General features: G+C 57.6%; 1 protein-coding gene across 1 annotated transcript in view; it reads right to left on the reverse strand.

The window, feature by feature from the left end:
- Positions 1 to 10,926, reverse strand: part of MFSD4 (major facilitator superfamily domain containing 4) — a 26,444-nt gene that overhangs the window by 15,134 nt on the left and 384 nt on the right. Inside the window, exons 2-3 of the mRNA XM_005885286.2 lie at positions 847 to 1,045; positions 19 to 279 (exon numbers count right to left, since the gene is read on the reverse strand). Coding sequence (XP_005885348.2) covers positions 19 to 279; positions 847 to 942 — 357 coding nt within the window. The 5' untranslated portion in view covers positions 943 to 1,045. The remainder of the gene's footprint in view (positions 1 to 18; positions 280 to 846; positions 1,046 to 10,926) is intronic.

The following is a 10,926-nucleotide window of genomic DNA, read 5'->3' on the forward strand; positions in this document are numbered from 1 at the left end:
CATCCCAGTGGCACTCACGTTGATCAGGGCCATGATCCAGAAGGCGTAGGACACGCGGGTTCCTGCTCCGTCCGGCGGGGACAGCCCAGGGAGCGTCTGGTTGGCCCAAGGCCAGGCCCCCGCGTGGTGCTGGCCCAGGACCCTGGAGGCGTGGAAGAGGCGACGGCCGGAGGTGACGTTGACCGTGCTATTGGCCGGCAAGCAGCTGTTCTCCGACAGGAAGGGGTCGGCGATCAGGGGGCTCAGCAGAGCCCCAAAGCCCACAAAGAAATGGAGAACCTGGGGAAGGAGGAGAGGTAGCGTGGGGGGTGATGGCTCAGGCCTCATACCCCACCCGCGTCTGTGTCCCATCTGGGAGCCCCTGCCTGGCACAGGTGGGAACGAGGGAGTGGGAGGCAGGAGAGGGAGTGAGCTCCCCAGCCACCCGCATGTCCTGGGACGATGATGACAGTGGCTGCTCTCCCTCCTTCCCCAAATCTTAACCCCCAGTGCGGACTGTTCCCATGTTAGCACCCACCAAAGGGAGGAGGGCTAGTGAAGGGAAGGGCTGGGCTGGAGTCCCGGTAACTGGAGGACGAGGAAACAGAAATGCAGAGGGGGGGGAGGAGAGAGGAGGAAGACAGCCCCCCTGTCACGCCACTTCCCAGTGACAACAAACTCTCTGCTTAGCGCTCAGACTCCTGTGAGCGCCCTGCAGGCAGGGCCAGTGCAACGCCCAGAGACACCGAACTGTGCCCCTGGTGCTGTTCCTGCATCAGCACCCTGAGGCCCGGGCAGAGGGGCTGGGAGAGACGGACAGAGGGACAGGCCCCTCCCCACCCTCAGCTCGTGCCCGCGTGGACTCACCTGGAGGAAGATGGCCGAGTCCTTCTGGTAGATCCTCACCAGCTGCATGTTGGCCACAGTGTCAATGCAGCCCATGGCCAGGCCCGCCAGCGCCATGACGGAGGCCAGCACCTTCACGTTGCGGCAGAAGGGGATGACGGCGAACACCAGGGAGATGGTCAGAGAGGAGGTGAAGAGGGCCCACAGCGACTGCGCCAGGCTGCGGTCAGGGAGGGGCGCGGTCAGTGGAGGGGCCTGGAGCCTGCGGGGCCGGCCCCCCACACACTGGCGGAAGGGGACGGACGCTGGGAAGAGGCTCTGTCACTTACTGGCTCTGGGCTGCGGGCAAGATGTTTAACAAGCCCAAGTCTGAGAGCAGCCCCCTCAGGGGCCATGTTGTGAGGACTCGGAGAGTATGTGCGGGTACACGATGGCCCTTAACAGAGTGTAGCTGCTATTATTTTGCTTACAACAAGTTTGTATTGTTTACCTGTAAGTGACTAGAGGGGAGTCTGGTTTGAGGATTTCAAGGGAACTGGGCCACATGCATGAAGCACAGTTCCCTGAGCCCAAGGCCCACAGCGAGGTGTCGGGGCAACTTGGTAACACCCTCGATGGGCAGAGCTGTTGGGCCCTGTATCTGGCCAGTATCTGGATGGGGGGCTCTGTGGGCACCCCCATTGAGAGGCATCCCCCGGAGGAGCCCATCGCAGGCGGGCGGAAGGCCTGTCCCCCGAGAGGGAATGAATGGGTGAGCGAGGGAATGAATGGGGCGCCTAAGGCTCTGTCCAGGTCTTTTCCGTACACCCTGCTTGATAAGCTCTCTCAGAGGAAGGAAGGAAGCCTGGTATTTTCTGGGACCAGCCTGCCAGGATAATGTGGGGAGGAAGGAGACTGGGCAGCAAGAGGTTCTGGAAGGAAAAAGTTGTGGAGAAACTTCTCGACTTATGAAGAGTTGGGGAGCCCCAGCCAGCCTCCGTGGCGGCTGAGCATGGGAAGGGGCAAGGCACGTGGCGAGATGTGTCTGAATAGGCAGCACCGTGAAGAAAAGCGAAACGCGCCCCTCCTCACCCCGACCCTGCCTTCCCCGGAGGGTCCGGCCTCTGCGCCCTGGCGCTCAGCTCTCATCTTGCCCATCTTTGATTAATCCGTTATCAGAGGGCTCGGCTGACCGCAGCAGTCCGTTACTTTCTCTTTCTTGTTTCCAGGCTGATCTGCCCGACAGATTACTGACCATGACCCCTGCCTGTTCCCACTCTGAGCTGTGTGAGGGGCGTGGGAAAGCTCGCTCACCCTGGCCACTGTGAGGAAAACAGGGATCCCCGGCCCTGCCCCGGCCCCGCCAGCCCTGCTCTGTGGGCCCCCAGCGCTGGCAGCCTGGGCGCTCACTGAGCTTCTGCTTCCGGCAACCTGGTGGCTGCGGCTCCCCTACCTCTGATGCCAACACAGGTGATGCCCACGCCTCCTCGGGGCACTAAAAACGCAGGACTTTCCTAACAGCTCTCCCTCCCTTCTTTCCCCTACACACATGTTTAAGGAGCCCAGATGTTGCACCCTCCTGGCTGGCCTGACTTCAGGGACCCCAAGAGGGCCCCTCTCTCCTTCAAATGTCCCCTGTGCTGACCCAGGACACAGTGGTGACAGCCCCACCACTCGGGGAAAGCACAGGTGCCCGGGCACAGGAGCGCTCCTGAAGGGCTGGCACATGGCACCTGCCCCGGACCCGAGTGAGCGCTCAGCACTCAGTCCTGGGCGCGGGAGAAAGTTTACACGACAACGACTAACCCTTCAGGGTCCCAGGCACCTGCACATGACCATGCTGGGAGGTAGACTTTGCAATTGTTGACCCAAAGTAAACTGAGGCTGAGAAAGGCCGAGAAAGCAGCTGACGGAGCCTGGACTTAACCCCAGGTCTTCCATGCCATGCTCCACGTCCTTGGAGGAGGGCACACGTGCATGTGTGTGTGCATGCATGTGTGCGCGTGTGCGTGTGCATATGTGTGCGTGCATGTGCGTGCATGCACGCATGTGCATATGTGTGTGCGTGTGTGTGTGTGTGTGTGTGTGTGGCACGTCCTTGGAGGAGGGCACACGTGCATGTGTGTGCGTGCATGTGTGTGCGTGTGCGTGTGCATATGTGTGCGTGCATGTGTGTGCGTGCGTGTGTGTGTGTGTGTGTGTGTAAGGCTGGAAGGCTGGTGTTGGGCCACAGCCCCAGCCAGGGGGAGGGGTGGCCAGCAGGGAGCATGAGGGAGCCTGCAGCTACGGTCGCTGGAACATGAGCCCCAGGGTCCCTCTGCTGGTGTGATGGGAGCTCCAGAGGCACGGCTGGCCTCGTCGCCCGCCTCCTCCCACCACCCAGGCTTCTGCTGCCACCTGTTCACTGTGGGACCCCGTGCCCAGCACTGTGCTCGGCCCTGAGAAGGTGCTGGATGCGGCTGGTGAAATGGGAGGACGCTCCTCCCACCACCCAGGCATCCGCTGCTGCCGCCTGTTCACTGAGAAGGTGCTGGATGCGGCTGGTGAAATGGGAGGAGGGGGGAAGCCCTGTCTCATCCCAGCGCACAGGATGGCGCGGAGAAAGCACGGGAGACTGGGAGGCTGATGGGGGAGTGAAGGGGGTGGCAGAGGCAGCGGCAGAGATGCCAGGAAGGTGCTGAGTAGGACAGCAGGGGCTCAGGAAAGGGGCTGGGGAAGGGCTGGTGGCAGCGGGCTGCCCCGTTCAGGCCTCTCCTCTCTCCCATCTGGACCCTCTCACCCGGTCATTCTTGAGAAGGACACTTGATGCCCACAGGTAGGAGGGAGGCAGAGAGGCCCAGCAGGAAGGAGAGGCGGGGGAGCCTGCCCGGGAAGTGCCCTCCCTGCCTCTCCTGCCCCTTCTGGGCAGTGGTGGGAGCTTGCCACCCACTGGCTGAGGCGGGCTGAGCCCATATGGGCCTGGGTTCCTGGGCCTGAGGGGATGGAGACTGTTCCCAGCGAACGGGGGCAGCTGTGTGTGGATCCCGGGCTGCCGTCCTCCCCGCTGGTCGGCAGGGCCATTCCTGGGCATTCCCAAACCAGCCTGAACCAATTTCTTCAGAACAGAGAGGGACCCCTGGGGCTCATGTTCCGGGCCAGAGCTGTGCGCCGTTGCTTCCTGAGACCAGGCTCTGCACAATCTCCCTCGCGCTCCCTGCTGGCCACCCCCTCCAGCCACGAAAAGGGAGTCTCAGAGCCAGAAGGAAATAAACGAACTGGCTTGGCCACTTAATGGTTTGGTCAACGGCCCCTTCCAGGACTATGGATAAACTGAAAATTATAAAATAAAAATGTCAAAACAGCTCTGGCAGTGCGGATGCGGCGGGATTTATACTAGCAATTGGAAGACTGGTCCGGCCCACCTTTGCCACTGCCCAGGGGGTGGCCTGGGGCGGGCCACGTACACATAGCCTCTGCGCCTCAGTTTCCTCCATATCACATGGGGATAGTAGGCGCTGCCTCACGAAGCTGCTGGGCAGTCAGTGCTGTTCCAGCCCGTCCTCCTTGGCTCACTCACCGGGATCTTCCCCTGCCCCCTGCCCCATGCTCCCCCTCCCTGCGGACTCCCCCAGAGAGCACTGCCAGGCCCAGAGAAGCATGCCCCACAGGAGGGGCACAGGCTGGTGCTGTGCCCGCTGCAGCACCCTCTGGGTGACTCTGAGGCTGGTCCAGGGACAGCTAGAGTGACAAGGGCCTCGGAGGCCTCCCCTCATATTACAGATCAGGAACCGGGCCCGGACACGGAAGGAGGGCAGAGTAACGCTGAGCCAGGATCCAGTTTCTTGACTCCCAATCCTGGCAGAGGCCAGCGCAGTGTCGTTGGTCTGCCCTCCCCCGGTCCTGGGTTCAGAGGGTAAGTCAGGCCGGTTATGGGAAGAGCCCCAGGCCCAGGAACAGCGTGGACAGTCCAGGGAGCCGGTCCTTAGGGAGCCAGGGAAATGCCCAGGTTACTCATTACCAGCTCCACATGGAAGGTTAAAGAGAACGGGAGGGAGGGCAAGGAGCCAGGTCCCCCCCGCGCGCCCCGCCTGGGGTGCCAACCCTGCCAGTTTGCTGGGTGACCTTGAGCATACTGCTGACCCTGTCAGCCAGGTGCTCTGCCTTACCCAGAGGGCACACGTGACCCATCACCTTGACGTGGCTTTGTGTGGTCAAGGGGCTGCTTGGCTTCAAAACAAGGAGGACTGAAGCAGCGAGGTGTCCGCAGCCTGTCCTGCCTTCCACTCCCCAGGGTTGGGGGGAATGACTGCCCCTTGTCACCACAGACTGAGCGACCCCGGGTTCCAATGAGTGACCCCAGGAGGGGCACTGACATCCTCCTCACATTCTGCCTCGGGGATCCCCTACCCTGGATGATCTCCGGCCTTGAAGACCAGGGCAGAGGGGCGGGACGCAGAACCGAGGAGGGTCAGAGGCATCCTCAACACCCATTCACCCCGAAAAGACGGGCAGCCCCCACGACAAGAGTGGGGGCCTGGGACAAGGGCTCCCCCTGGGAGCTAGGGCAGGCTGGAGACTGCAGCTCCAGCCAGGGCGATGGCTGAGGAAGGGGCCGGGGGAAAAGAGGCCCCCCTCTAGCTGGGTCAGCCCAGCACGGACACCCCAGCTTGTTCAGGGCTCTGTGTGATGGCTGGGGGTACCCGGGGGGAGACCCCAACCTGAGGCCGGCTACACTATGCGCCCGATGATGTGCCCCGGCCCAGTGGGGGCTGGGCTCCCACGGGTGTTCTTACACACTGGCTGGACCTGAAGTTCTGTCGGCCTAGAACGCCTCTCCCCCAGTTCTTTGCACGCGTGGCTCTCATTCAGGTGTCAGCTCCAATGTCACCTCCTCAGAGAGGCCTCCCCTGACCACCCCTGTAACTCTCCCCAACTTCTGCTCCTCTCCATCCTTACTCTGTTTATTTCCTTCGTTCCACTGGAATGACCCTCCAGAACGCAGGCTCAGGAGAGCAGGGACCTTGTCTGTTGTGCTCACCCCCCAAAACGGGGTCTGGCTCAAGAGGTATTTGTTGAACGAGGGATGAGTCTTGTTCGTAAATTTAAAAATTGATCTATAATTTACATACCATCCCATTCAGCTATTCAACATGTACAGTTCAGTGGTTGTTAATATGTTCAGAGCTGTAAGCCCACGACCACAATCTAAGTTCCGAGCGTTTCCATCGGCCCCAAAGGAAAGCCGTGCCCATGTGCAGGCACTCCCCTCCCTCTCCACACCCTGGCGCCGCCCTGGGCGAGGAATCTACTTTCTGGAGCGATAGATTGTCCTGCTCTGCGTTTTCGTGGAAACGAAATCATACGATATGTCCTGTGTCTGGCTTCGTTCACTCAGCACAGTATTTCAAGGTTCCTCCATGCTGAAGCGCATGCCAGTACTTCATTCTTGTTATGGCTGAGCAGTAGACTGTGTAGATGGACACAACAAGAAACCAGGAGACAGGGCCCCCCCTGGGAGCTAGGGCAGGCTGGCGATGACGGAGGAAGGGGCCCGGGGAGAAGAGGCCCCCCTCTAGCTGGCCTCTTTTGTGGATGGACATTTGGTTTGTTTCCACTTTTTGGCGATGCTGACTAATGCTGCTCTGAACATGCACATGCTTTGAGTAGACAGGTTTTTGTGGGGGCGTATGTTTCTAGTTCTTTTCTTTGAGGCGCACACCTAGGGGTGGACCTGCTGGGTCACGGCAACTCCGTGGTGAGATGGACTTTTAAAGCGAGCAGCACACCTGGCTGACCCTGGTAGGGTTGTGGCATGCTGCAAAGGCGAACAAGCTGCTGGCGAAAGAGGCACAGGCTCTCTCCATGGGAGACCAACCGAGGGCCCAGACTAAAGGAAGGAACCGGCTCTTGTACTGTGTCCCCTCAGGGGCCAGCGTCGTGGGGAAGCAGGTCTGAGAGTGGCCTGGGGAATCTTGCACAGAAGACTGGGTCTTGTGCAAGGGGTAGGAGGGAGTTGGAGCTGGGTCATGGGCAGGGCAGGACTTGCAGGAATTTGAGAGAAAAAGAAAGGTAGAGAAGGAGATAGTGAATAGGGCAAAGGGGGGAAGGACTCAATAAGGCTTCAGTTAGCAGGGTGTATCCAGGGGAGAGGCCAAGGTGAGGCTGGGAGGAAAGCCACTCACCTACCCCGATGCCTTTCAGATAAAGGGGTCCCCTAAACTGCCCAGGGTAGTTAGACAGGTCCCCAGGAAACCAGGAAAGGAACTCTCAACTGTTGTCTAAATACCCCTCCTCTTTCCTGTCTGACAAAGCACATACCTGCACACCCTGCCTACCAGGTGGCTGTGCGTTTTATATGAACTATTTCCTGCTCTTCTGGCCCTAATGTGCACCCTTCTCCCTCTTGGCCTGCATGTGATGGCCTCCTTCAACATCTCTCTGCTAGGAGAGAGAGAGAGAGAGAGAGAGAGAGAGAGAGAGATAACAAACAGCGTGCACACTGGTTCCTCCCCTGCACCCATTCTAACAACCAAGGCTTTCCACACCCAGTCCCTCCCATGCATGTCCCTACGGAAGCATCCAGAAACTATTCAGCCCTGGCCCTGGGTCTGGGGCAAGCAGCAGGCAGAACTGAGCAGGAATCCTAGAGAAAGCAGCTGCCAGGACTCTCCTCTCCAAGGCTCTGCGCTCGCCCCACTCCTCTGCAGCAGCTGGCCCTCTGCAAGGCTCAGCCAATCCCCCACTGACAAGCAGGAGCCTGTGCAGAAGCCAGTAATCACTTAAGCCGAAAAGCACTTGCAGGGTGTTAGCACTTTAACTGAGAGGTGGGGAGGCCCAGAGGAATCAAGCTTTAGAGGCTGGTTTCAGGGCTGGTGGAGGTTGTGTTTGCTGAGGGGGGCTGGAGAGGATGGGGAGTCATGATGAGCTACCCAGCCCTGGCGAGGTGGTGACTGCCATTTACACACAGGCCAGCCTGTGATATCCCTCCATTTCCACTGTTTGCTCTGAACCAAAGGAGAGGGTTCTTTGCAACATTTTGCCTTGGGGATGGAAGGACTAAGGTTCAGAACTTAAACCCGAAACACTGCCAGGACCTGCTCCCCCTCCCCCCTCCCTCCCATCCAACCCGCCCTGCCCTACCCCCACCCCTCTGATTATAGCAGGAAGCCCCAGAGGCCCACAGTTTCCTCCCCAGGGGAGTCAGCCATGCCTGTGCCCAGGAGTACAGGGTATACCTTGTACCCCGCAGAGTTGAAAATGACCTACTCATAGAGCAAGAGGCATTTTAAGGTCTCTGGTTCTAGAGACAAACGCCTGGGTCCACACCCAGACTAGGCCTCTTAAAGCTGTGGGACCCGGGGCAAGTCTCTTAACCTCTCTGTGCCTCAGCTTCCTTCTGCAAAACATGGAAATAGTAGTAGTTCTCTTCAGGGTTGTTGTGAAGATTAAATGAGCTGATATCAGTGAGGTACTAAGGGCAGTGCCTGGCATTGGGTGAGTGCTCAGTAAAGTTAGTGGTTATTGTTGCCATGATCGTTTTTCTTTTCTGCGAGTAGGTTTCCTGCAGCAAGACCCTTTCCACTGCCTGTTCAGAGCCCCCTGTTGAGTAAGGAACCTGAGGGAGGTGCAGAGCCAGCGAGGAAGAGATGGCTCACCGGGACGTGTATCTGCCCCTCTCACAAAGACCGGCACAACAACCTGCCATTTAGAATGATACTCATTCCCCTTTTGGTTCAGTGCACGAAAAGGTTGCAGGTAAGGGAGTGTTTGCAAATCAAAATACTTAGAAAAGGAGAACAAAGCCAGAAAAACACCTTGCTAGGTCTCTAATTAAACTCTAGGGCGGCCAGTGGTCGGCAAACTCATTAGTCAACAGAGCCAAATATCAACAGTACAACGACTGAAATTTCTTTTGAGAGCCAAATTTTTTAAACTTAAACTATATAGGTAGATACATTGTTATTAACTTAATTAGGGTACTCCTAAGGATTAGGAAGAGCCACACTCAAGGGGCCAAAGAGCCGCATGTGGCTCGCGAGCCGCAGTTTGCCGACCACTTAGGCAGATTGCCTCACACCTGTCAGAAGAGCTATCATCAATAAATCAACAAACAAGTGTTGCCAAGGACGTGGAGAAAAGGGAACCCTCATGCACAATTGGTGGGATTGCAAATTGGTGCCGCCAGGATGAAAAACAGCATGGAGGTTCCTCAAAAAATTAAAAATAGAACTTCCCTATGACCAGCAATGCCACTCCTGGGAGAAATCTAAAATGCTAATTTGAAAAGATAGATGCACCTCTACATGGACCGCAGCAGTACTTACGACAGCCAAGAAATGGAAACAAGCCAAGTGCCCATCAATAGACAAGTGGATGAAAACGCGGTGGTACATATATACAATGGAGTATTACTCGGCCACAAACAATGAATGAAATCTTGCCTTTTGTGACAACATGGATGGACCGAGAGGGTATGTTGCCAGGTAAAATAAGTCAGACAGAAAAAGACAAATACCAGGTGATTTCACTTATATGTGAAATCTAAAAAAACCCCACAAGCAAACAAAACAGAAATAAACTCACAGAGACAGAGAACAAACTGATGGTTGCCACATGGGAAGGAGGCTGAGGAGGATGGGTGAAAAGGGTGAAAGGACTAAGAAGTCCAAATTTCCAGTTATAAAAACAGGCCCAGGCTGTAAAATACAGCATAGGGAATATAGTCAAGAATATTTTAACGACTGTGTATGGTGCCAGATGGGTACGAGACTTATCAGGGTGATCAGTTGACAAGGTATATAAATGCCTAACCACTATGTTGTACACCTCACACTAATATAATATTGGATGTCCAATGTAATTTATAAAACAAATTAAAAAACACCCCTAGGCAGAATCGGAATGGATCTTACGCTTTTAAAGATTTTCTGAATCTCATATACACCCAATCCTGTACAAAACCCACAGAAACATTAGTATACACAAGGAGAGGTGCTTATTAAGAGGAGAATTCTTCCATTTACAAGAGAATTTCGTAGTGGGGATAATTGCTCCCTAACTGATCCTGTTTTGTCACTTGAGTTGCTTAAAGTACGACACCTGTGCCCCTCTCCATCAGCTCTGGAAGTGAGGTGGACAGTAAAACCTACCCTCATGGATACCTCTAGGAATGAGCCCAAAGGGGTAGCCCTTGGCCCAGAGCGGCCCCCCCAGAGCTTTCTCTGGGAGAGCCCTCCTGTGGTTTTGCTCCCAGGCTGTGGGCCTGCTCCAGCCCATGCAGCCCATGCAACCCAGGAAACCGCCGGCCCCGCGCTCTCGGGGAACTAGAAAAATCTCCCAGCAGCTTCTGGCTTGCAAGTCATCTACCCCCAGTTTTGGCTCTGCTCTCCCAGGTGCTCTGGGAGAGTGATCCTGCTACCTCCCCACAGGGCTCCCTGGAGGCGGCCCCGTCCAATTCGAGCAGGAGATTGACGTTCTGCTATGAAATCCAAAAAGAAGTCCCTGGGGCCACGCCAGGCACTCCAGGGCCAGTCCTGGGCAGAGGCCAGGAAGGCGAGGGAGTGGAAGGGACCTGGCACAGGGACAGGGTCACCTTCCCCCGCTCTAGGTAAGACGCCTGCGCCTGCCCTACAGGCCCTGGAGGGAGGTCCCGCAGGTGAAAGGGCTCTGCCTCCAGGTGCCCTCTTCCTCCATGCAGGCCCCCGGCCCCTCAGGAGCAGGAACACGCGGGACCCTGGAGCCTGTGCCACCTGGGACCCGCGACAGCCTGTGGCAGCCGATCTGAACTGATGGTGGGCGAGGAGCCCGCCCCAGGGGCTCGGTCGAGCCTCAGCCCTGCTCCGGCCCCTCTCGGGCCGGAGGGGACACTCCCATTCTCCTTCCACCTCACTTCCAATCCCCCTGACAAACCTCGGACCCGTGCGGGAGGGGCCTCCCTGCAAACTCCATCACCCCTCTCCCCCCGGGGTGTGGGTGGGGGCAGCGGGGAGAGCTGGGTGTACCCCCTCCAGGAGTGAGTGGAGGCCGATAAACAATCCAGTCTCCGGGGAGAGTTTTCCGGGAGAGCTGGCGTGGGGGTGGGAGGCGCGGGGGACACGCAGTGGGCAGAGTGGGAGGGGTGGTCGCAGCGCCAGGCGGTGGGCA

This window comes from Myotis brandtii, unplaced genomic scaffold (genome assembly GCF_000412655.1).
Source record: "Myotis brandtii unplaced genomic scaffold, ASM41265v1 scaffold898, whole genome shotgun sequence".
NCBI classification, from domain to species: Eukaryota; Metazoa; Chordata; class Mammalia; order Chiroptera; family Vespertilionidae; genus Myotis; species Myotis brandtii.